This window comes from Melozone crissalis, unplaced genomic scaffold, assembly GCF_028551555.1.
Source record: "Melozone crissalis strain CALT ecotype California unplaced genomic scaffold, PUWL_Pcris_2 ptg000029l_1, whole genome shotgun sequence".
Taxonomy (NCBI): domain Eukaryota; kingdom Metazoa; phylum Chordata; class Aves; order Passeriformes; family Passerellidae; genus Melozone; species Melozone crissalis.
The window spans coordinates 10,169,120-10,195,300 of record NW_026535807.1 but is presented as its reverse complement, the minus strand read 5'-3'; the positions used below and the strand labels follow the sequence as shown (position 1 = coordinate 10,195,300).

Genomic DNA, 26,181 nt, shown 5'->3' with positions numbered 1-26,181 from the left:
GGCAGGTAGGTGGTATCCCTAGATAACCTCCAATGGGCATGAGCCAGCAGCTCACTGCCTCAGATCCTGAGCTCTGACCTGGTTGTTCTGCTACTCCAGGGGCTGGAGAAAAGTGAGGTGAATAAAGAATTTCCCTTGGTGGAAAGTCAGAGGATGGAGGGGCTGCAGCATCCCCTGGCAGGATCAGACACAGTGACCTGGGCAGGCTCTGGAGCAGCCTCAGGCTGTCTCAGTGCTGGGGATTGACACCACGGCCCAAATGCTCCTTCCTGCCTTCCTCTTTTCCTTCCTCCCCAGTGGCCCAACTGCTCCTTGTTGCCCTGTTTGCAGGTGTGAGCAGGGGGTGCTCCTTCAATCCGCTTTGCTCCCCTCCGAGGGCAGGAGTTTGTGGGTGCTGATTGCTGGGGCTGGCTGTAAGGCACGGTGGGGAGGGCAGGGGGTGGCAGGGTGGCAGGGGGGGCCCAGCCCAGCCAGGTGAGCCAGCACAGAGTGCCAGGCACCCACTGGAGGGGAGCACCGTGTCACAGCAGGGACGAGAGCAGCACAGTCACTCTCAGTTGCCCAGGTTCATGTCTGTGCCATGGATGAGCCACACCAGGCGGAAGCAGATGGCCAGGAACCCAGTGCCCAGCAGGTCCCCCAGGGCGGTGAGGTAGGGGATGGAGAAATTGTCTGGGTCCAGAGCCTTCCTCCACATCAGGCGCACGAGCAGGTCGGCCACGTAGAGCAGGATCCCCACCTGGGAGGGGAAACAGAGATAAGGAAACAGACAAACCCTGGGCCCAGAGCCAAAGGGAGCTGCCATGGCCAGGGAACCAGAGCTAACGGGGGTCACTGAGCATGCACAGCTTCCCAGAGAGCTGGGGTTCCTCTCTGGGATGGGATGGGAACCAGAGCTAACGGGGGTCGCTGAGCATGCACAGCTTCCCAGAGAGCTGGGGTTCCTCTCTGGGATGGGATGGGAACCAGAGCTAACGGGGTCACTGAGCATGCTCACCTTCCCAGAGAGCTGGGGTTCCTCTCTGGGATGGATGGGATGGGATGGGATGGGATGGGATGGGATGGGATGGGATGGGATGGGATGGCATGGCATGGGATGGGATGGCATGGGATGGCATGGGTGTAGCTGGCTCCTACCCTATCACATAACCCACAGCCTTCTGCTGCCAGCCCCAAGTGCAAAGACCCTGCCTGAACTGCTCACCAGCACTGCCTGCCCAAACCAGAGCCTGGCCACACCAAAAGCATCTCCCAAAGGTACAATTCCTATCCCTGTGCCTTGAGTGGGAGTGCTCCACTCATTCCACCAGATGAAGGTTTCTGTGAATATGCAGGCAGTCCCAAAGGACAAGTTCATAGCCAGGCTTTTTTCTCTTCATCCTTCTTTTTTCCATTAGAAATTCAGATCATGTCTACTTTGTTTTTCCTAAAAGTCTCAGTGGACAACTGGAGTTTGAGGCAGTTTTTACATCAAAGCCATCCCAAGCAGAACTGACATGATAAAAAAAAAATCTTTTTTTTTCATCTCGACAGTTTAAAAATCTTTGTTGTGATTTCTTTTAATTCTTATTTCATTCCCAATTCTGATAAACAGATGGCAGAAAAAAAATATTTTGGTTAAAGATTAAAGACTGTCTAGTTAATTGAATTAAGAAGGGAGAGAGAATTTGCACCCCACATCTGTGGTCCCTCCATGGGAGACCACAGCACATCAGGAACCAAAGCCTGAGGCAGCATTTCTAAAGGTGAAAACTGCAAGCTGGGTTGGGAGAAAGGGAGGAGGAGAGATGGGGGAAGTAAATTAAATAACAGAATCACAGAAACTAAAGCTGGCTGGAAACTATACAGTTTTACATAGATCATTTGTCTTCCTCAATTCAGGATCAAATACATCCACATCTTTCCTGATGGAAAATTTGTTTAACTTGTACTAAACAACCCTCACAGATGGAGATGCCACACTCCAAGCAATCAATCCCACAGCTTTTTCCCCCCATTTTTGTTTTTCCCAAGGCCTAACATAAATCTGCCTTTTTCCATTTGAAATCCATGATTTCATGTTTCCTCCCCTAATGACCACATGGCAAATGTTATTCTGTCCCTTCCTACAGAAATTTGGCAGTTTAAAGGCTGTTAACCAGACTTTTCCCAAGTCTCTCTACTTTGGACGAGTTAATCCCAAACTTTACCCCCAACCCTTTTTTTTTCTGTCTTTCTTTATAAAGGATAACAGAGGTGGAAAAAGGGCCAGGCTGAGTGTCCCCTCCTCCAGTGGCCTCCATGGGAATCTTTTGGGGTCAGTGGTGTTGCTGGGATGCTGCTCTTTGTGCTGTCATTTATTCTTGCATTTTCATGCCTGGCTTTGGTTGAGGAGTTACCTCAATGCATAAAGAGAAGAATAAATATTTTCCTTTAAACTGTGGCTGTGCTTCTGGGCTTAGGGCTGTGCAAAGGTCGAGGAAAACTGATTGTTTACACACACAAGGAATTCACCCTTAGACACAAGGCTGCTCGTAAGGCAAAGTGAGAGTCAGCCACCTCATAATGCAAATCAATGAATCACTCATTTAAAAGGGCAAGTGAAGTCAGAGCCTCTGTGAGTTCAGGCAACAGCCACATGCATTTCTGAGTGAGAAAAATAAAGTTTACAGGGCAGAAAAAGCAGAACAAATCAGATGATCTGCTCATTGCCTACCAGGAGTTTTTACTTCTGAAGATGAACTGCTCAGGGCCTGGGCTTTCCCTTTGTTTTTGCCCACATGGTCCTGCCCAGAGGGATTCCCTAGGATTTCACCATAAAATGTGACAGTGGTTTCCAAAATGGGTGGGGAAACCTGCTGTCTGCAGTCCACTCTTCTCACTTTGCTGGGGTGAGTAGTGGCGGCCTGGAATTATTTGGAGTTCACACCCAAGGAGTGAACATTTCAAAGCAAGGTACTTCTTGCTAAGTGTGTCTCTGCACTTATTGCAGCTCAAATGGATGTTGAGAAGTTTTTCCTCCTCTCACCCTAAACCACAGCTGTGCGCATGTGGGAAACTAGAGCCTGGCAATTTGGGTGCAGTATTACTGGAGCTACAGAATGTCCAAGATTCTTGGCAGAAGTACACCTGAAATGACAGGAAGCAGAGCCTGCTGCTGGATGTTTTACTGTGACTCCTTTTTAACCTGGAGAATGCTGGTTTTATGCTATCTGATAGATTCCTTTTGGGTGAGAGTTTGGGGCTTACCTGCAGCAGAGCAGCAGCCAGGTAGAACATCACAAAGGTGAAGGACAGGGATGTGTGGCCCCCCTGCAGCAGGTGGATGGTGTAGAGGAACACCAGGTGCCCTGGGATGACCAGCAGGAACAGCACCCGGGCTGACTTGGAATTCACTCCTGCAGAGAGAGAGACGGAGACAGAAACAGGGGTAACAGCAGCTGGGAGGACAGGACACAGTGAATATTTTAATGCATAAACCCTCCCACCAACCCCATTGCTAATGCCTTCTCTAGATCACACAAACACAGGCAGCATCTGCAGGATCAGCCCAGCAGCTTTGTCTAGCACTGGAACTGCATGCCAAAGGCTTTGTGCTCCGTGCTGATCCACTGTGATTCTTGCAAACCCTGCTCTGTGATTCTTGCAAACCCTCCTCTGTGATTCTTGCAAACCCTGCTCTGTGATTGTTGCAAACACTCCTCTCAGCTGCTCTCTGCCTCCCACAACTTCTGCTCTGCCTCACTGCAACAGATTTTCCCAGTTTATAGTTTGATCTAGCACTAACTCTCAACCTAACAGGGAAAATCAAGAGGAACTCTATAAAGACAACAGACCCAAAATTGAGTTTTGCTGATTCTTAAGTATTTCCAGGGCTGAAGGTGGAGGAATTGCTGATATTCAGCAAGATTATGCTCTATTCACTGCTCTGTCCACAGGTGATGGCTGTAGGCTGGCCATTAAAATGACTTTCTGTTAGATCAAATCTAAGATTCCTTTTCAATTACTTTCCTTAGTGCTCCCTGAAGGCCACTTTCTTTGCATGCCACTGAGCAAATATGCCTTAAGTCTTTTTTTTTCATGCTGCCCACTGCAACGATGCTTCCTCTCTGATCTGAGTATTCTCTGAGAGAGGGGAAAATTCTGCCTTTGAAACCCAGCCAGTGCTTCACCAGCCAGGCTTGGGAAAGGAGCTGCCTGTGAGGACAGACAGACATGGACACCAAGGGCTCAGGGCGTACCTGATGAGAAGAATGTGGTGCATGGGTTGGGCCAGTTCTGCCTCATCTTGTATGGCAAAACTCCAGGCATGCTCCAGAAGTGCAGGAATGTAGAAATTCGGCTGGCTTGGATGGCAACCAGATTCCCTCCAACACCTGTGAGGACAAAAACACAGAAAACCTGTAAACCACCTTCACCACAGCAGGAAACAGCAGTGCAAAACCCAGCCTAGGGTGAGTCAATCTGCATTCACTGAGAGCAGCAGTGAGGGAAAGAGCAAACCTGACTCCTGCATCCCTAGGGGTGCTGCACTATTCACTTTGCAGGAACAGCTCCTGAAAACCAGGAAGGCTCCAGGAATTGTGTTCTTCTGACTGCTGGCTGAAAACATTTTCCCTTTCTCCCCAGCACTGGATGTGGTCTCTGAAATGATGTAATTGCACCTGGTTGGACAGAGTCTGTGAGCAACACCTGGGGAAAGCAGGGCAGAGGATGCTCATGGCCACTTCTTGGATTTACTCACTCAGAGAAATATTATTGTTTGAAAGACAACAAAATACCACAGAGAGTGATTACATGTCTGTCTGAAGGTACCTAACACACTTGTTCAATGAGAAGGAATCATGAGAATGAATTAGAACCCAAAAATGGTAGCTAATTAAAGTAAATTAATTCATTCCAGACTGATTAATTGCAGCAAACATGAAAAAGCAGCTATAGAGGGATAATGATCTATGGAACAAACTTCCACCACCCTAAGTATTTTCAGGGTGGAAATGCCACAGAAAAGATAAGGGTGAGCCAGACGCTACAGGCTTCTCATGCCTTCCCTTTCTTGGAGAGGAAATCATCATTAAATGTGAGATTTCCCAGATGGAAATCAAAGTGAAAATATTCAGGCTGTCCCATTGTAGCTGAAGATGGACCTGTCTGTGCCATACACTGCCAGGCTTTGCACAGGCAGAGTGAAGAGCTTTGAGGGTGGCACGAGGCCCTAGGAGCCTGGGTTTCCCTTGGAATGGGCCTGTCCTACAAGAATGTTATAATAGCAGAGAATTAAGCTAGTGGATCTTCAGTGATACCAGGATGCCCAGCAGTTTGTGCTGATAGGTGTGTGCATAAAAGTACTGTGAATATAAAATATAAATAAATATTAATATAAATGCACACAAAATATGTTGAGATATATATATTAAAAATCCAATTATATCCAATTCATGCATGTAATCTTTATGTATATATAAAGATATATATTTATCTCATGCACATATAATTATAAATAATATAAGTAATGTAAATATAAATATAAGTATAAATATACACACAAAATACATTGAGATATATACATAAAAGTCCAATTATATCCAATCCATGCATATAATCTTTACATATATATAAAGATATATATTTATCTCATGCATACAAAAATTACAAATATAAATATGAATTAATATGCACACAAAATGTTTATATATATATATATATATATATATATATATATATATATATATAATCTCTCAGATTCATACACATGTATAATCTTCTTATATTACTAGTTGTCAACATTCTGTATAGGAGATGATTGCACTGCAGAAATCACTGAGTGGAGAGAAGGAAACAAGGGAAAATGGATTTATTGTGACATCCCAGTAGGTTTGATTTTATGAAAAGTGTCAATGTAGCTCTCAGAGATGCTGTTAACCTTTTTGCACAGCTCTGTCCTCGCTGCTGTTTTGCTCCAGAGACATTTCAAAACATAAACAGGAACATGATGGGGACCAGTAGCTTCACCTCCACTCATGATGGGGACCAATAGCTTCACCTCCACTCATGATGGGATCAGGGAATTGAACACTGATCTCTGTGTAGGGGCAATGGGGGATGCCAGAAGCCTTGGGAGGAAGGGGAGGTATAAATAAAAGCATGCATAGAACCCCCATGCCCAACCTACCATTAATCACAGGTGTGAAAACTGCCATGCCTTCAAAGTTTGGGTCAGTCACAGTTTTGTCCAGGATGAGCCCACCAATGCTGTTAAGAAAAGGACAGCAAATGAGGTTGGAGCAGTCTTTTTCCAGGGCAATTCCTACACTGAAAACAGCACCCTGCCATGGGTTACTGCATCTTCCCCACTGCCAGATTGGACTGCTCACCATGCACTCCTTTACAGCTCAGCTTCCACCAACAGAAAACATTACAAATTTTATTAATAGCATAATGATTCAGAAGGATCTCCTTGCCCACCACCAAGCAAAACTGGTAGAAAAGCATTATCATCCTCCCACAAATTTCTGTTACACTTCTCTACTGGACTTAGCAGTTTTTTAAAATTCTCTTCCAGATCTCAGCCTGTACCACAGGAAGAAGGAACTACCTGGCTCTACATCTACCAGTATTTTCTCTTTACAGCTGGATAAGAATGAGGTTGAAGCCTGACAATCTGTGATGATCAAAGCCTGTCAATTTGTGATGATCATCATCTGTGCTTTCAGTTTGCTGGCTTTCACCCATGTGGTGCCTGGATGTGTGAGTGAGACTCAGAATGATTTGCTTTTCCCAGTCCTTTGGGGGCTCCTTATCAGTTGTCTCACAAATAAGAGAGACAGACTGAAACCCTTTGGCACAGTTTGTATCTCCTTTATGCAGGACTGAGAAGGACCAGAGGCAATTTAAAAAATAAAAAAAAAAAAAAAAGAGAATCTTCTCTGCCAACAGGTGTGGAAACCCAGAGCACTGGGAATATTTCTCTATCTGCTCTGGGGAGCACTGACTTTGACTCTCATTCATGGAGAAAGTTGCCTAGACTTCAAGATAGACTGGAATCCACAAAAGTGTGGAATAGATTACAGAGACCAGTGTAGGTCTATCACTTGGTGAGAAATTTAGGTTTTGGGATTTTTAGTATGTTGTGGATGGAAGAAAGATGGAGGGCACAGGGTGTCGTCCTGGGTTTCTTCTTCATCCTCCTTCTTCATGGGTTTGGGTGGCATTTTGTAATTGGGCAGAAAAGTCCATATTGGGGGCTCTTTGAGATCAATTATTGGGTTAAAAGGGAAAATAATTCAGGTGTCAGTTCTTAATTGGATAGTTTAGTCTTCAAAGATCTTGTAACAAAAGATTGTTGTCCATTTTGTACCTTGCTGCTGAACTCACAGTAGTGAGACTGTTTTACTGATAGCAAATAATAAACACCTGAATCCCAACACAAATTACTGTCTCAAGTGCCTTCAATCCAGACCCAGAAAAACTGGCAAGTGGTACACCCACAAAGAAGATATTCTGCTGCAGAAGAAGGTGCTGCAGGTGGCACACAGTACTACAAACTGTACAGACTCAGAAGAGAGTCTGTTGGAGAGCCACCAATGTCTGAGAAGCTCAGGGCAAACCCCCTGCTGCTGTCCCTGGCAGCGTCCCCTTGGTGTCCCTCTGAGTGAGCCCAGGTGTGTGCAGGGTGCTCACAGGGTGGCAGCTGTGCCTCCCTTACCTGCTGATGCTCATGGCCACAATGACCGGCTGCCAGCCGGACTTCAGCACTTCAGCCAGGGATGGACTTTGCTTGGCAATGGCAACCCAGAGAGGGATCATGACAATGAACACAGCACAGATCAGAGGAGAGAGGTACTTCACATCTGGCAGGGAAAAGAAATGTTGAATTAAATTAAACCGTAGCTTCACTGGTTGCCAAAATCGTAATGCACAAAGATGGGAAGAAATGCAGCAGGATGCTTGCTCTAACTGAGTTATGTTAGAGGAAAAAATCACATGAAGCATGATAGTCCTCACAAAACCACCTCATTCCACCACAGAAATTCATAATTAATCCCTGAAATTCACTGCTAGAGGATGCTGTTTGAAAATCAGCAGGATTCAAAGCAAGTTATATTTGAAGACGAACAACTCTCCAATTTCACCTCCAACTAAGAAAGATAAAAAGTTACAAAATTTCTGGCTTCAGGGTGCAAATCAAACAGCAGGCCAAGGGGGAAACTCCTGTGTGGAAGCTGTACCCCACTCAGGGCAGACACCTTATACCTTCACCTAAAACAAGAGGTAAGAGGCACTTTAGGAGGGGAGCTAGCAGAATTGCTGAGCAGCTGGTCTGCTCTATAGGAACAAATGTTCTCTGGCACGTATCAGCCAGTTCAGATCTGGGGTTTTCTTTTGCGCTAGCTTGCATGTGTTTCCATTAGGTGCTTTTTCCATTCAGCAGAGGCATAGCCTTGGATCTTTAGAAACAAAGAAATTAAAAAATAAGATGTGCAGCACTAAAAGAAAATAAACATGACTCAGAAGCATGAGAAACACCTTCGAGCAATGGGGCTGATGCCAGCCCTTTTGATACAAAAATGCTTCTTCAACAAAGCTCTCCATCTGGTCTCTGAGCTGGGGCCAAAGGCAGTGGGATGTAATGCTGGCTTTGCAGGTAATCTGGGAGATGAAGCAGCTCCAAGTGTGCATTTTTAACACCACCACTGCCAGGGCCTTGGGCTACCTGGGTGAGACAGCACTGACGTGATGGCATCTGCTGGGAGTGAAAGGCTCTCACACAAAGAGGTGCAGCTCCTCATGAGAGGCTTCAATGGCACTGAAATGCATCTCCACTGAGTTTTGTCAGTGCACTTCACCCTCTGGAGTCATCCAGGACAGGTGGGATGTACGACAGACTCAGCTGCTGAACTGGGTCTCTTACCCACACCATGTGTTGTTTTGAGCAATTAATTCTTTCTTAAATAATGCAGGCACAGCACTGGAGTTGATCAAACCTTATCAGAGCCCACAGAAAGGCTCCTGGTGGGATGAATGCTCTTCAGGCTCCACATTCCAGTTCTGCTACATTCTCTCACAGGCAGCCCATACCAAGCTGAAACCCTTTGGCACAGTTTGTATCTCCTTTATGCAGGACTGAGAAGAACCAGAGCCAATTAAAAAAAAAAAAATAGAGAATCTTCTCTGGCAAGAGGATATTCTGCAGAAGGAGAAGGTTCTGCATCAGATGGCACACAGTACTTCAAACTTCACAGGCTCATCAGTATTTTTGATGGATACATACACATTTTGGTAGGACCCAGAAGTTTCTAGAGTGTGACCTGCACCTTATTACACACTGGGCAGGGAAATGGATTTGTTCAAGCACCATCAGCAGTGCCATCGTTCTACCTGCTTCACTTCATGCTCCCAATGACTTGGTGTCTGTGTGCTGACTATTTTCCGTCTCAAGAGGCTCTTTAAACTACTCTGGCAAGCCCAGAAATGCTCTCTGGTCACAGCCACAGAGGTTATCATGTTGTTTTGCCCTGTGCTCCCTGGGAGATATTATCTGAGGCTCAGCAACTGAAAGATGGATTACCTTTACAGAGGCAGGTGCAATGGCATCATGGAAAAATCCTATTAAAAAAAAGCACCTCTGAAGCTCAAGGAGGACAGGATGGAAGCAATTCATAGGCCTCTCCCTGCAGTGTGGGCTCCTTCACTCCCTCACTTGTGCTTGCACATGGAATGAGTTATGCAAACTGAGAACAGCTGCCTCATGCTTCTGCTCAGTCTGGAGCAACAGTTTGGGTTTCAAGTGGAATTGAGTTTGCTGCATCTTTTTATTTTCCCATTTCTGTTCAAGCTTAGGCTCACAGTAAATAGCCCAACACTTTAAAAGCAACAGATATATCACCAATGTTTTGAACTTCTGAGGGTCACCAGGTGCCCAAGCCTTTGGCAACCAGCAGCACAGCCAACCCCAGACCACAGCTCCTACTCAGAGTCCTGCAGGCACAAAACACTGCAGGCTACCTCCCTCCAGCTGAATATCTTGTTCATCCATGGCTCTCCATGTGAGAGGATACAAGAATATTTTGCTAGTGCCAAACCCCTGGAATTGCTTGTGAAGAAGGAGCTGCTGTTACCCATCCATGCACAGGAAGGAGTTTTGCTGGCTAGTGACAGATGGAGGAACAGAGTCAGTGTCACATATGCCAGCCTCCTGTTCCAAAGCTGCACAATACATGTTGGTCATTTCTTTGACAAATCCCACTTGTGTTTACTAGGCTCTGCCTTCCAGTTTGTTACTAAAAGACAGTCTGGAAAAAGCCTCTTTGGTCGTTTTTCTACCCCAGTGGCATGACAGCCTCCATTCTGAATCATGCCAGAAATGCTGAGGCAGCCTGCAGTAATTTCAGAAGGATTTGTGAGCTCCCTTGCTGAGCTGCAGCTCCCTGCTGAACACTGTACCTATGTATTTGAAGAGTGTGCTGCTGATTCCTGCCAGGAGGGAAAGGGTTATCAAATCTCCCAGGCTCGCTGCTATGGGTGTGGCGACATTGTCTGGGTTGATCCCAACTTTCCTGGCTCCAATGATCACACCAATCATCACCAGACCTAGAGAAGACACAGAGCAGGCATCAGAGAGAGCATTTGGCTGTGTTTTACCCCAGAGCTGCTGCTCTGGGTCAGCATGTGGGGGTCTAAAAGAAGCAAGAAGCAGGATACCCCCAACAGCACCATGCAGCTGGAGACTAGGCACCCCCAGGAATTTGTCCTTTTGTTTTCACCAACCTGAAGTGCATGACTCTGTCCTTATAAACTGCACCAAGGGCCCAGAGGCACACAAGCAAATTCCAGGGATCAAAGCAGACACCAGCAGGCAGCCCAAATGTAGAAGCTCCCCTCCTGAGCAGCCTAATCTTTGCTGCCTTGAAGCAGGAGCAGGCACGAAGCACACTCATAGATAAGCACACAGCAGGCATGCAGCAGCCTCTTGGTGCCATCCCCTCCTCTGGATTCCACAGCACAAAGATATTTTCCATATTAGACTGAAATTTCTCAAAGTTTGAACCACCAAGGAGCAATGAGCTGCCTTACAGTGGCCTGCATTTCAGCCCAGCCATCAGACTGAGCCCTCATGTCCCAGAGCCTTTGGGGCTGCTTTCATTTGCTCTGGGTGGATTCTGATGCTGTGAGCAGCTCCAGAGTCAAAAGGGTTATGGTGGTGGCCCACATCTCTTCCCTTGTCCTCTGAGGTGCAGCTGGAATATTGAGCTGCTTTTCAGCATTGCTGGGGAGAAGAGAGGTTTTACTTGCCCAAGTTTAGGAGCACAAACCCCAAACCCTGGTGAACATGTGGGAATCCCTCAGTGTGACCATGTTCACAGGGGTCTGAGGATGAGGGAAGAGATGAGGATCTGACTCCATGTTTCAGAAGGCTTGATTTATTATTTTATTATATATATTATATTAAAACTATACTAAAAGAATAGAAGAAAGGATTTCATCAGAAGGCTAGATAAGCTAAGAATAGAAAAAAAAAAAGAATGAATAACAAAGGCTTGTGTCTCGGACAGAGTCCGAGCCAGCTGACTGTGATTGGCCATTAATTAGAAACAACTCTATGAGACCAATCACAGATCCACCTGGTGCATTCCACAGCAGCAGATAACCATTGTTTACATTTTGTTCCTGAGGCCTCTCAGCTTCTCAGGAGGAAAGATCCTAAGGAAAGGATTTTTCAGAAAATATCATGGCTACACCTCAGCTATCGGATCTTTCACAGCGATGTGGAAGAAGCACCTAGCAAAGGCAGCCTTGAGACAAGGGATTAGACTCCTTTCAAAGTCCTTCTGTGGCTGACAGGCTACACCAAAGGAAGCCCAAGAAATGGTGATTCCCTCCAGCCCAAGAAATGGTGATTCCCTCCAGCTCACAGCCTCTCTGTGCCTACACAGCCCCTCCAAAGCTGAGCATGCACAGGAGCATCAGTTCTACCCCAAGAAATGTTCATCTTCCCTGGTACAACATCCCTTAGACAAAAACACATCCGCACACATGACATTTCCACAGCAGCCCTCCCAGACACCCACACTCCCTCCCCTCAGCACAGCTCATGCTGCTCCCCTCCCTGGCCATAAAAGCAGCAGCTTCAGCCACACACAGGCTGCCTGTGACAGGTCCAGGGAAAAATCTGATGTCAAACCTGAGACAGCCCAGCAGCAAAGCCTCTCTGTGCCCCACCAAGCAGGGAGATTGTAGGGGAGAGCAATGAAAGCTGAGCTGCTGGTTTTTAACAACTGCCTCATCCCACGTTTTCCACCAAAGGCATCTCCAATCACTCTGTGACTCCACCTTTAGGATATGCAGTTGTTCTAACTTGTCCCTTTCATTTAGAGAACTTGCAGCATCCTTTGTGCCAGCTGCTCTATTCAGGGTACCATGCTGCCCTCGTATGGCAGACCCACAAACTGGAGAGCTTCAAACCACTCTGAACAGCTCAGCCCATCACACTGCCCTGGAATGGGAAGAGCCAGAGGACAGAAGTGCCTGGTTCCCAGCTCACAGCAGGCAAACTGCAGGGCTGCCCACAGGTGTGGGGTGACCCATCTCGGGTCTGGATTTGTCAGCTACCAGACCCTCAATCCCTGGGTGACACCATTTCACCTTCACTGGGAAAGGGACAGTGTGGATGGCTCGTGTGACACCCCAGAGACACAGAGTGGGGGTGTTTGTGCAGCCATGCACAGCTTGGGGCACTTTTCCTGTGCCAGGTGAAGCACACTTTGATTGCTGCAGACCATGGGGGAAGAGAAGCACAGGCAGCGTGCAGAGAGGATGAAGGCAGCAGCCACAGCTCCCTGCAGCCCTCCTCCCTCTGCCACACCAGAGGGATGCCAGCTGGGCCTCCCTGGAGGAACAGGGCAGCTCATTCCCCACCTGGGTGCTGCACAGTGGATCTGAGGAGGCAGAAGCACTCACCAAGGGACAGTGCAGCTATGAAGGCCGTGGTGACACTGCTGGCACACAGCACAGCAGCCTGGCTCAGCTCCACAGAGCCCTTGGAGATGGCTCCCAGGATCACAGCGGCCACAGCAGCCAGCAGCCCCACCACAGTGGCCTGGACCTGGGGAGCAAAGGACAGCTGGTGAGCACTCACCCCCATCTGCTCCTGGCAGCCCTGGCCCCACCACTGCAGCTCTGCCACAGCCTGCAGGGCAAAGCCTGGCACTGATGAGGATTGTTTGGGTATTTAAACAGCATCCCTGCAAGGCTCCACTAGATCAAAAATAGAAATCCCGACAAAGTTTGCAGAAAATCTCTGGGGGTCTGCAAAGGGCAGATAACACTTCAGCAAAGGACACAGAGTCCAGCAGCAAAGGAATAGCCCTGGTCAAGACAAAAATGGGCTCCCCATCAGCTCTGCACTCCTGGGAGGCCTGGAGCTGTGCAGGGAGATAAGGGAAAGCACACAGGCACAGGCTGCCAGCCCTGAGCTCTTGCCATGTGCAAACTCCAGGCTGGCTCCTGGATTTTAACAAGCAGAAGAATGGCCTTTGCAGGAGGGAATTTCTCCATCTCTCCCCTCCTGCCCAAGGCTGATTCCCAAACAGTGCCAGTGAATGACAGGCTTTATCCAGGGGCTGCTGTGAAACAGGGACTGTGCCACAGCTCCTGTGCAAAAGGAGTTTTATTAGTTCAGTTTGTCCACAAAGGTACTGAATGTCCAGATGTGTTTTACAGCTAAACTACAAGCTCTGGGCCACACAGAGCTTTACTGGAGGTCAAGTCCTGGCTCTGCTTGGCTGTGCTGAGGATTCCTGACCCAAATCACCAGCTCTCCATTCAGCACTGCTGGAACAGATGCTGCTGGTCTGCAACAGAGCAAGAGAAAAGAGACTGCTGCATCTCCCAGCTGAAGTGACTCACCTGGATAAGGGCTAAATTGCAGGTGGCCATTTTCCATTGCTTCTGGGCATCATCCATCTGTCCAGTGTTAGCCTAGGAGTCAAGAGAGATACCCTGAAAAGCTGTTCCTGTGGTACAGGTGGCTGCTGAAGGCAGTTTCACCTGCTCCCTGGGGGAAAGGGGCTGTCAGAGAGAGGCAAATGCAGGCCAACATCTCCCAGCCTTCCCTGCACCTCTTTCTTGACACTTTTCCACCAGCCCAGTGTCCCAGGGCCATCAGAGGCTCACACACTGGAGGTGCAGAGGTGTTGCAGGGCACCCAGCTAAAAGTGAAGTGGATAGACAAAAAGCTGAAAAAATTAAACCATTTTTTGTCCTTTGTTCTCCCTAAATTCCTCTGATAAGCTACAATTTCTCCTGAGGCATAATAAAAAAAAAAAGACCAAAGTAAACAAAACTGCTTAGGGAGATAGAAGAGATCAAACACAGAGCAGCAAAAGCTGCTGCAGGTTCCAAGAAGCCTCAGTCTGCTCCCCCAGGGTAGGACTGCTGGGAAGCCCTCAAGGATCAATACCCACAGCAAAGCAATCCAGCACTGGAGCTGACAGCTGTGCAGCCCTGGCTTTGTCTCCTTCATGTGTCACAGGGCCCCAAATATCAGCAAGTGGCCACCCAGGGATTAATTCACCTTCAAAATGCAGATGGAAATTCTCTGTTCCACTTACAAAATGAGGGCAAACACATTATTTTAATGTTCATGCCCCACTAGTTTCTAGTTAGCAGAAAAGGGCATCTCTCATACACTGCGTGATTACATAAATGAAGAATCTCCTGATTCCCCCTGCTAATCACCCCCCTCCCACAATTAACCAGCCTGTTAACACTCACAGCAGTGGAGAGCCTGGATGCCAGTGTCATCTCCAGATTTCCCTTCAGGCCAACCAGGGCAGGAACCAGGATGAAAACTTCTGTGATGGTCCGGAACACGTCCCAGTGCTGCAAGGAAACAGAGGCAGCGACCTCAGCCTGTGCTGCTGCACCCCAGGGCCTTGGCTCAGCACCTCCAGGTGTCCTGGGCACACAGGGACAGATGCTGCCCTGATCCATTTCATGTTTTGCATTTTGGGAGGGAAGGAAGGAACTCTCAGCTTGCAGTATTCTTTCTCATCTCGTGCACAACAAAGCACTGCCGTAATGGGGAAGGATCTTTCTTTCTAGGGGCAATAGAAGATTTTGAAAACCCATAAATTAAAACCTTTAAATTTTGGAAACCCATAAACTAAAACTTTTAAATTTTGAAAACCCATAAATTAAAACCTTTAAATTTTGGAAACCTATAAACTAAAACCTTTAAATTTTGGAAACCCATAAACTAAAACCTTTAAATTTTGGAAACCCATAAATTAAAATCTCTTTAGCACCAGCCAAGACCAACATTAAAAGTAATTAGGGTTCAAAAGCCAAATTAGATAGAGCATGTTCTCCATCCTTTGCACTGACACTAGAACCTCTGTGACTAGCACCTAGGAACCTCTACTGCCATCCAAACTCATGAGAACAAAACCAAAGATGTAGGAAATGATCTCACAACAAAGAAGTTGTGTCTGTCTTTTCTTATCAAACTTCAAGTCAAGCATCTAAGACTGGTGAGGGGAAGGAAAAAGATTTTTGCATCTCTTCTCCACAGGCAGTTCCTAAATCTTCCTGTTACCAAGCACATTCTTGGTACAGCTGGAAAAAGGTTTTGAATTAAGATATCTCATGAGCCAAACTGCTGGGCGAATATCTTGACTGTTGTTGCCCCTCTGAAGCTGAACTGTACAAAGCTGTTGAACCAGCTGCAACACCAGAGACAATCTGAAAACATAATAAACTTTGTTGACTGACATGTCTTCTCTAATTTTTGTACCACACAGTGCCTTGGAATAGAGTTCATCCCTCCTCTGTGCATTCAAGGGTGTTGGCAAAGCCCTGCTGTGGCCAGAAAGGTTTAAATCAGGATGGAATCCCAGAATGGGGCCAGTCAGCATGAAGGAAAAGTAACAAGCCCAACATCTAAGAGAGAATACAAGGAAAAAAGGGTGGCTGCAATGAGCCAGATCAAAGGTGCATCTAATCCATCCTTTGCTCTGCCAATAATCCAGTTTGGGTGTATAAAACAATCTACAAAACTGACAGGTTAATGGGATAACTCTCCTGTGTATTTTCCAGACTCTGACTATCTCCACAGGGTCCTGAGCTGCTGGGGGTTTTCTGCACATTTCCCAGTGCTGAAAGGTTTTCTCTTTCAGGTCTTCATCCAAACTCCCCCCTCCAAGCCATGTGCCATCCTGTGGCACAGATTTCCACAGTTTAGCTGCACATCACATGAAGATCAATTTGTTCATTCTTTCCATCTTGCTGCTGGCTGGTACCCATGGTGGCCCTGAATTCTGGCACTGGAGGACAAAACAAACCAGCACATCCCTACCCACCTTTTTCACATTCACTGGGATTCTATAAACCTGAATATCCAGATAGCTGGACAGACTCAACAAACGGTGACACATTCAGCTGCCAGCCTGTTGGAAATATACACAGGGTGTAACAATAAACACCTGTGCAGAGGTGTTTTTCTCTGGCTGTGCCATGGGAAGCTGTGGGGAGGTGGTGGTGTCTCTCTCCTGGGAAGAACTCACAGCTTCCTTCTCGTCAGGATGGATGAAACTGGGGCTAAGCCAGTCCTCAGCATGTGGTGCAAGGCACCTCAGAAGTGCAGATAACAGGCAAAACATTATTATCAATATAAAAAAGGCACTTTTCCTGGCAGTAGAACAGGCACATTTTAAAATGTGCAAGGTACTTTACTGTTGCATAAACAACCAACAACACACAAATTATCCCCTTATATGGCACACTACAGTTTTGTTTGAATTTGTTGACATGGAACTTAAATACCTGAGAAAAGCTAGGGGTGGACATTTCTTTTGAAGATTCATAACCCCCTCTTTCCTCCCTCTTTAATTAAGAATAAAGATCCAAACACATCTTTGACACCTTCAAAAGAAAGAGGAGAAAACAGAGACTCCACAGTCACAATGTAAAACTCCCAATCATTTAAAGCACAGAGGCATGCAGAAATTCATACTTAAGACCTTGCATATTTTGCACATAAAAAGACATTAATAGAAAGCAACAGAAAAACTCAACTGTTTGTATTTTCTGTGCATGCCACCTTTGGGAAATATGACTTTGGTATATCTAGGTAAGCTCCAATCCTTGTGACAGTAGATTTTGCAGATCTCAGGCCATCAGAACAGAAGTTTCAGCATATGAGGTATGACTTTTTGGGACTCTGCCTTACATATAATTACACCTGAAAGCTCTGAACAATTAATAATCACACAACTGTACTAATAAAAAAAAAAATAGCTGACTTAATTGCCTCTATTTGAGTCTCATTAGTGACTCACTGAGAGCCTAAGGGAAGATTCTTAACGATTTATACCACAACAGCCAGGGCTCCATTGTGTTAGTGACTGCAGAAATACAGAATAAACAGATGATGCCTGTACCATCAGCTGGCAGGGCTGTCAGCTGGAGGAGTGGCTGAGGGAGCAGTTTGGAGCCATGCAGGCAGGGAAATACCTGAATGAAGACACCTGGACAAAGCCTAGGAAATGTCTGTCCTTTGAGACAAAAACTGGCCTAGAAAGAACAAAAACATTCCATGCAAACCCACTCAGGCAGACACAGAGCCAGAAAGGAACTCTTTCCCACTTCATATTCTCATAATGGAGTTTCAGCCCTAAAACTCAGCTCTGAAGAAGCTTGGTTAATAATTGGCTAGTAAAAAATCCCATGTTCTACCCAAAGCAGCTGGATCTGCTCGTGGGGTCCCTCAGAAGAAGAAGGGAGGCTATTTATCATGGATGCTCTGAGCCAGCCCCCAGCCTCAGTGCAGCCCCTCCATGTCACAGACATCTTTTATGAAAAATCCTTTCTTTAGGAGTTTTTCTCTTGAGAGGTCTCAAGAACAAAATGTAAACATTGATTATCTGCTGCTGTGGAATGCAACAGGTGCATCTGTGATTGGTCTCATGTGGTTGTTTCTAATTAATGGCCAATCACAGTCAGCTGTGAGACCGAGAGTCCAAGCCACAAGCCTTTGTTATTCATTCTCTCTTTTTCTATTCCTTGCTAGCCTTCTGATGAAATCCTTTCTTCTATTCTTTTAGTATAGTTTTAATATAATATATATCATAAAATAATAAATCAAACCTTCTAAAACATGGAGTCAGATCCTTGTCTCTTCCCTCATCCTTGGAGCCCTGTGAACACCGTCACACCCTCAGCCCCAGTGCATCTCCCCAACCTCAGTGTAGCCCCCCAGCAGCTCCCCACACTGTCCCCACAGACCCAGCCTGTCCTATTACCTCCCCATCCATCCATCTCCCATCCATGGCAGCAGCTCAGAAGCCTCAGAGGTTTTCCATGGCTCTGAACAAGTCAACAGAAAGATCAAAATATCCTAGAGTACAAAATGCAAGCCAATTCAAAATCCTTTTCAAAGCTAATCATCTCATGGGCTTTTGTCAACAAAGCACAGAGATATCTTCTATCTGTGACTTTTCTTTGGACTGTGTCCCACTCCAGTGGCATGGAAAGGGAAAATGAAAGGGAAGCTTTCCTCCTGAATTCTCTGGTTGGAAATCTGATCAGCCAGCTTCAATCTGATTCTTCACCTTACTGTAAAAAAGTGGGCCAAACACTGGCAGGGCCCTGCAAGGTCTCCAGCAGTGCCAGCCAGCCCAGAATCAGATGGACCAGCAGCCAAGGACCACTGGAACAGAGGCAGAAATGTCCAGAAAGAAAAGTCTGTGCCTTGCTATCAGCCCTGCAGAGAGACTGCATCACCTGCACACACAGGAATAGAAAATGGCAAACATCTTCTTCTTTGGGCACCCATTTCCTACAGCATGGGAGATCTGAGCCTTAGAGTCAACTAGATAAATAGGGCTAGATGAATCTCTTCTGTTGATTTTTCTCTCAAACAGTAACATGAACAGTTCTTGGTTTCATCCCAGAGCAGATCAGAATCTGCTAAAATCCTGAGAAGCTTGATAGGATACAAATGAGCAATTTACACTTTGTTCTCTTTACAGCAATATGAGCCCTGCAAAAGACAGCATCTGGACTCACAACACAGAACCAAGTTATTTCAAGATATTTTGAATGTAATAAAAGAAGGGCAGCAGGATTAAACTCAGTATTATCTGTGCCCTAGATACCATCCTTAAGCTTGCCCATATATCTCCCTGTCCAAGGCAAACAGAGTTTCCTAAGAATGTTTCACAGTCACTAGGGTAAGACATTCCTTAGCCAGAAGAACCACTAGAAAATGGGCAAGCCACAGACTCCTGGACTTGAAAAACCTGTAGTTTCAGTATGGGAGCCCTCATGCCTGGCAATATGAGTCTCATGGTACCTGGCCTCAAGCAAACAAACTCAGTGTCAGGTTTTAGTTGGACAGGACTGTGAGTTTCCATCTCTCACACTTGCAGGAAGTTGAAAATCAACAGCTCAAAGACAAAGAAGCACAGAACAATATCCCAAACCTTTAAAGGCTGACATCTCTGCATGTTCCCAGCTACTGGTTTTGTTTTTAGCTGTGGGGTTGTTGGTACCATGGCAGCTCACCTCACTAACATCTCTCCTGTGCCACTTGTGACTCTCTGGGCTCCCTCCTCTGGGAGCTGAACCCATGGACTGACTATTTCTATTTCAACATACTTCACCAAAATATACACTTCCTGTGGTTGTGGTTTACACCTGGCCCCATTTCTATGAGTCAAGTGAGCAAATACACAAACTAGATTGCACATTGTCATTTAAAGGACAGGTGCAAGGTATGCATACATGGCCTGTGTTTGGATACAGCTACATTTTTGAACACAGCTCAGCTTTTAGCAAGTGAATTGATTTCTTCTATACAAAGACCTGTTCATTCCAAGGTACAGAGTGGGTATGCGCTGTGTCCTTCTCCTTCTTTGAGACAAATGCTAACTATCAACATAACATCTTGGGGGTAGTTTGAGAACTTCTGCAATGCTGCAAGACAGGTCTGTGCCTAAGCACAGCACAAGGTGGAGATGACAAACACAGCCCAGAAAGAGCCTGTGCCACTCCAGTTAACCCTTCTTTGATATTCCTTGTGCCCCCTTTAGTTCAACCTCTCTGCCTTCTTTGTTTCTTCCAGTGCAAGAAAAAAACCAAGCAAGGTATTGTCTTTCCAAACATTCAAGTATCCATATTTAGCTCCTCCCATGGTATTAATGCCAGAGAATCCAATGTACTCCAGTGAGCTCAGAGTGTAGGATATATCCTTGGGAAACTCTGCCAGCCTTTTGATTTGTAAATCCACCAGCATGATATGCCCAAACGAGATCAAATTTTGCATTTCTATTTGTGCCACCAGCACAAAGGAAACACAGATGGGACAGATCCTGATTGGGGGCACAATGGTGCAAATGCTGCAGCACTCCCTGGCAGCCAGGGGAAGTCATTCTGAATTTATATCCACCTCAGAAACTGCCCAAGAAGCACCCAGTTTGTAGGCAAGGCTAATCATTTTATGGCGGCATGCCTCTCATCACACTATCTAAATGATTTCTAGACCAAAGATTATATTAGGTTGTTTGCAAAGAACTGAAAGCATGAACTTGCCTCTAAGTAAAACAGGTAGTTAATAACAACCCTGACCTAGATCTCCTTATCAGCAGCCTTTGAAGGAAAGAAATGATATCATGCAACAGGGGAATATGCTGCAGCCTGATCCAGTTGCTTCGCAGGAGTCTCTACCAAAGTGTTCGGTTCCATAGAGAAAAGGGAGCACCCTGTCTAACACACCCAGAGCAGTGCCAGGCAGCCATCTGACAACCCACACCACAAGAAACCCAGCTACTGATCTAAAGGAGGTGGATGGTGTCCCTCCAGCACAGAAAAAGCCTACAGCCATACTGCTGAGTGGCTGCTAGGAGCACACTCATTAAAAACAAACAACTCAAATGCTCAAGGTCAGAGCCTAAGCCCACCCTCTCACTACAAGTACCCTAATTACAGGTACCTACTTGAACAACATCCATCAAGAGGCCAGCAGCTACCATTCCCAAGCCAGCCAGGAGGAATGGCACAAAAATCTGGGAGGCAATGGAGAAGGAAGTCTCTGGGAGAAATCCACTGGCTGACCTGGTCAGCTTGCAGGTGAAACCTCTCAGCTTCCTGCCATGGAAGCACAGTTCCAGCTGTAACTGGGTGACCACCATGGTCACACACTGTTACCCCATGCTCAGCAGGAAAATGGAGGGAGATCAGGACATGACACAGATCCTCTCTGCAGCTCTCTCCAAAGCCAGAAGGAATGTTTTTCCTCAAACTACAGCAACGATGCCAAATTCCTTTAGTTTCTTCTCCTCCTAGGAGCACGTCCCGACGATTGCAGCAAGGGTATCCTCCAAAATTGGTTCAGCTGGGTTGAGCCCAGGTGGCAGCAAACTCGATGGACACAATTTCTCTGATTTATATCCAGGGGGGAATTAAAAAAGAGAAGAGAGGATTGTAGAGATGCTTGTGGACGAATAGAAACGAGCCCACACCCCATTCAGCTCCCACCACTTCGGTAAAAACCAGTAAGACCTGCTCAGGCTACAGCACTGAAAGAGTAACAAGTCACACAAGAATCCCTCAGCGTGCTCAAACACACTGGTGTCCTTTCTCCTCGGGTTACATTTCTTGTCAGAGCGCGGCGCGTGTTCGCTACCAGGGCTTAATGTGTAAGCTGCTGCCAGCAACCAGCCCGGCTCCCCGCTCCCACCACAGGCTCTGCTGAACTTTCCTCGCTGTCCCGAGGCCGAGGAGGTGGGGCATTACCAACCACGATCCATGCTGCACTTCTCCAAGGTGAAGAAAGGTCAAGCAGAGCAGGAGCCCACGCTTCTCTCAGCTGACGGCGGCGTTACGCAGGTCCTGTCCCCAGGCAGGTGACACAGCTGAGCCGGCTGGTGACACAGGATCTGCCCTTCTAGACCCCAACCCCAGGCAGGTGACACAGCTGAGCCTGCTGGTGACACAGGATCTGCCCTCCTAAACCCCAGTCCCTCGTGTCCGCTCCATGGTCTCGGTGGGACAGAACAATCGGGCTGTGCCAGCTGTAGCTCTGAATGACTGGCTCTCAGGGGGAAAAAAAGTTCAGAGAAGCAGCCAATAAGCTTCAAAAGCGAGCACCCTTATCTGCTGTCATCACTTCAACTTTCTGCTAGTTTGCAGAGGCCGAGATAAGAGTCCTAGCCCAGCTCATTTAAGGTAGCTCCATAATCTCTCTGCACGACAGGCAAGGGAGAGAAAGGGCACGCTGTGAACTGGTCACCCTTCCTGCTCTGAAGGAAACATGCTGCTCCTGCATGCTCCTGGGAAGTACTGTCTGAAAAAGGGGGTCTCACCTCATAAATTCATGGTTAAGGAGCCTATACAAGGTCAAAAATCAGAGCTGCACCTGCTACATATGGCCAAAAAAATTTGTATCCTGCTCCATAAATGCTTCAGCTCAAAGTCAGGCATTCAGGGAAAAGAGTCATGGTATTATGCCTAGGCTCCTTTCTAATAATTATTTTGGGCAAACTAATTGAATCAGAGGGTCAAAAAGCTTTTAAAACCACCTTTTAGGATAGGTCAAGCCCTTCCCTCAGATTCCCTGCAGAGAGGAAAAGGCTAGAGGCTTGTGGACTCTGTCCTTGTGACAGGGTCCCCAGCACTGCGGGGGAGTTGGAGAGAACATGACATGCTCACAGCTAATTTGGGAACTGAGGGAGCTCTCGGCCATTCAGGCAGTGTTTCTTTGGTCTGAGCTCACAGCAGCTGAGGTGACAGAGCAGATCTCCCTGGAAGCAGGGCAGAAAACAAATGGAGCTGCAGAGGCTCTGTCCTTCGCTGCTTTCTAGGCTGTTATTTTGGTACAGCCCCTAAAAGCTTCTCCACTCCCAGCTGGTATGTACAGTGTCTCCACGACCTAACAATGGTCCAGTTAGCTGAAAGCTAACAGGAGAGCACATTTCAGCTAATCTAACTGGAAAAAAAAAGTCCCACAATATCTGGAAGAGCCAGGTTAATAAAAATCCTGTAATAACCACACATGACCCAACCTCTTTATACCAGCTGGGAAGAGAGAAATGACAGTATGAAGGCCCAGTTCTAGCTTACCATTGGCAGAGGCTTCAAGGAAATAAAAGACAATTTCTGGACAAAACTTCTGGACAAAAAAGTAGGTTTTCCAGTTCTAATAATGTGCCTACCTAGTCCCATATGTCACTGTATCAGCTAAGTGGATTGATGACAGGCAGAAGCATTAATGTAAAGGAAATATCAATGGGACTGAATGACTCAAATGACATTAAAAAACACAGCAGCAACACATCCTGTACTAAAGCATCAGCCTGACAGGGTTTATGAGTTTATCACGCTCCATCTCTCTCCTTCTAAGCAAGCACCATAAAAAGCCCTCAACCGATAAATCAGTATGCAGAGAGGTAATTGGCTCAGGTGACCCATGTGTGTACACTGGGCCATTTTATTATGCATTTAAGAAGCCTCTGATAAAGAGCCCACCATATTTACCAGCAGAGAGATGCATCACATTTTCCTGGTAAAGAAATATACCTTATTTGTCCAGACAACATACATCAGGTATGAGAAGAAAGAGAGCATTGCTCAACAGTGGGAAAAGGATTGTAGTCTCCAGAATTGACACAATTGCTTCTGACTAACAATAATCTGTTATTATGGGGTGTATCCAACTTCCAAAGTGTAAATTTGTGACTGGTATTCATGTGGATCCATGGTGCAAGAAGCAATCACAGAAAAGACACAAGACCAGAGAGAATTGATATTATTTCTGATACATGAACTGGAAGCCTTGGGGGCAGAATTCTGGAGACCTAGCTAGTGAAAAAACTAAAAAAAAACCCCAACAGCTCATGGCTGTGCCACTCAAGATGGCAAAACCTGGAGAGGTGCACTGCTGCCCTGTTCTGCACACAGACACATCCTCGTGTTGCCAGCTAGCCAACAAGCAGCACTGCCCTGGAGGAGCCAAAGCACCAACAGCCTCTTGGGTGAGCCCTGACCCTGATCTAGATCCCCCATCCACTGGCACAGTACAAACATCAGAACAGACAGACAGCAAGTGTCTGAGAGCACAGTTTCATCCCTACCTTGTCATCCCTGCAAAGGAGACACAGAACTGCCAGGATGCTCTCACAGTGTGGCAGTGCTGGCAGCACTGTGCCAGCACCACGGGCTCACAGGAGAACCTGATGGTGCTGTCCAGGGACTGCACATCCCAGCTGCTCCAGCACCACCACCCCTGACTGTGGGAGCTCTCTGCTGCACCAAGCAGTGAATTCTTGTTTCTAACCTTGCTCTTCTCCTCCCCACTTTAGGAAAGGGCAGAGACAACTTTTGTGGAGAGATGGAAGGCAGCAGATGGAGAGTGCCTGGGGCCCAGGGACTCTCAGAAACAACAGCAGCAGCCAAGCAAAGGCCAGGCCTGGCTCAGGAAGGAAGGGCAGCAGCAAGTCCTTGCTGAGATGTGCTCAGGCAGTCCATGGTATTCACAAACAGCCACTGTGCTCATTGCCAAAAGCCACGTTTCCTATGACATGTTGCATGGGTTGATTTCCCGTACTTTAAGCACTGCTATGATGGCTTTTAGTGAGCTCTGTACTTGCAAAAAACAGAAAACAGACTTTTGCAGCTTCAGAGGAGAATGAGGTCTGCTTCACATTCTGTTTATATTAGTGGCTCAGCTCCTCCTAGGAAAAAAACATTGAAGGAAAAGTCCTCCTCCAACATCACAAACCCATCTGCAATTAATTTCACACTTTAACAACTCACAGTAGGAAGAAACATACATTTAATGTCAGAGATCCTTTGGAACAGGCAGCTCTAGAAAGTCTAAAAAATAAAAACAGAAGTGGCTGCTCAGTGTTCAAGGCTCTTGGGAATGATGCCTAAGGAGACAAAAAGTAGTTTGACAGTGGGTTCTGCATTTGCCTGGTGTTCTGGGATCTGACTAGACATTCTGCTGGGTATCAAGTACAAGCTGAGGTCAGTTAAGGATACTGTGTCACTCCTAAGCCTTTATAGCTCTTCTAGCTCAGGGAGATCAGCCCTGGGTTAATGACAAAGGAACACAGCTCCACATTTATGAAAGTTGTCAGTGTAAGCACTGAAGCTTCTGTGTCCCTCTATCAGATAGGTCAGGGTAGTTTGACCTCACTAGTTAGTCAAATGACAAGGTTAACAAAAAGGCAGGCTGTTAGAGGAACCCAGAGTGCATAGGCATGGCAGTTTATAATCAGCTTTAAACTGCCTAAAATTAGGTGCTGATCATTGCCTTAAAGGTCTATATTGCTGCACCATAGGAGGAAAGGTCTCATCCTGATCACAGGGTCAGAAATGGGACTTAAGAAATTCAAGTCTTTTGCTGTGAGGCCTTAGAAAAGGACGTGGTGCACAGGCAGGGCTGAGCTGTTGTGGGAAATGTCAACAGTGCTGGGCTGGCTGATGCCTTGTGCGGGACTGTCCAGAGCTACATCCCTGAGTGATGTCACCTCTGTGTGTGCTGCAGGAAAGCACTGTGCCATCCCAGGCTGTGCCCAGCCACCCTCTTCCCAGGACCAAGGGGACATCTCTGCATATTCCTGATCACTAATCAATTAGGAGTTCACATTCCTAATCATCCTTATGTACTCTTTAGTACTATGTTCTCTTTTTTATCCGGAGGAGGAAAGGCACCAGAAAAGCACCACAAGCCTCTTGAGAGCTGCACAGTACACAACAGCTGACTTTGAGGGACATGCTGGCATAGCAAACCGCTGCAAATCCTCCCTGACTGTGCCATTCCCAGAGCAAATCCCCTGCCTGTGAAGAAAAGTCCCCCACTCATCCCACAGCAGGTATGTCAGATGAGTTTCTTCCCCTTACCTGAACATAATCCAAAACCATGCCTGCCAAGACCATGCCCAGCCCAGCCAGGAGGTAGGGCAGGAGCACTTGCAGGCAGATTGAGATTGCTGACTCCTCCTGTGCCTTTGCCATGGCTGCTTTCTCCTCAGCCAGCAGCTTCTGCTGTGCCTGCAGAGAGACATCCTCTGGCTCCTGGCTGCCAAGCCTGCTCTCCCTGTGTTTACCCTTGCTCTTTCCTCTGTGCCGGGGTCGCTCTCCATTCCTGGACCTGCCCTCTTTCCTCCTCTGCCGAGCTTCCTCACCCTTCATGGTGGCTTT

The 26,181-nt window shown here is 46.8% G+C and overlaps 1 protein-coding gene across 1 annotated transcript; it reads right to left on the bottom strand.

The window, feature by feature from the left end:
• Positions 1-281: 281 nt before the first annotated feature.
• Positions 282-26,181, bottom strand: SLC41A3 (solute carrier family 41 member 3). Its single transcript, XM_054281034.1, has 10 exons — positions 25,882-26,181; positions 14,752-14,859; positions 13,885-13,956; positions 12,937-13,081; positions 10,423-10,569; positions 7,685-7,829; positions 6,152-6,231; positions 4,221-4,355; positions 3,229-3,377; positions 282-739 (listed from the first exon to the last, which is right to left on the bottom strand). The coding sequence occupies exons 1-10, from the start codon at positions 26,170-26,172 to the stop codon at positions 554-556; spliced, it is 1,458 nt and encodes a 485-aa protein (XP_054137009.1). The 5' UTR covers positions 26,173-26,181; the 3' UTR covers positions 282-553.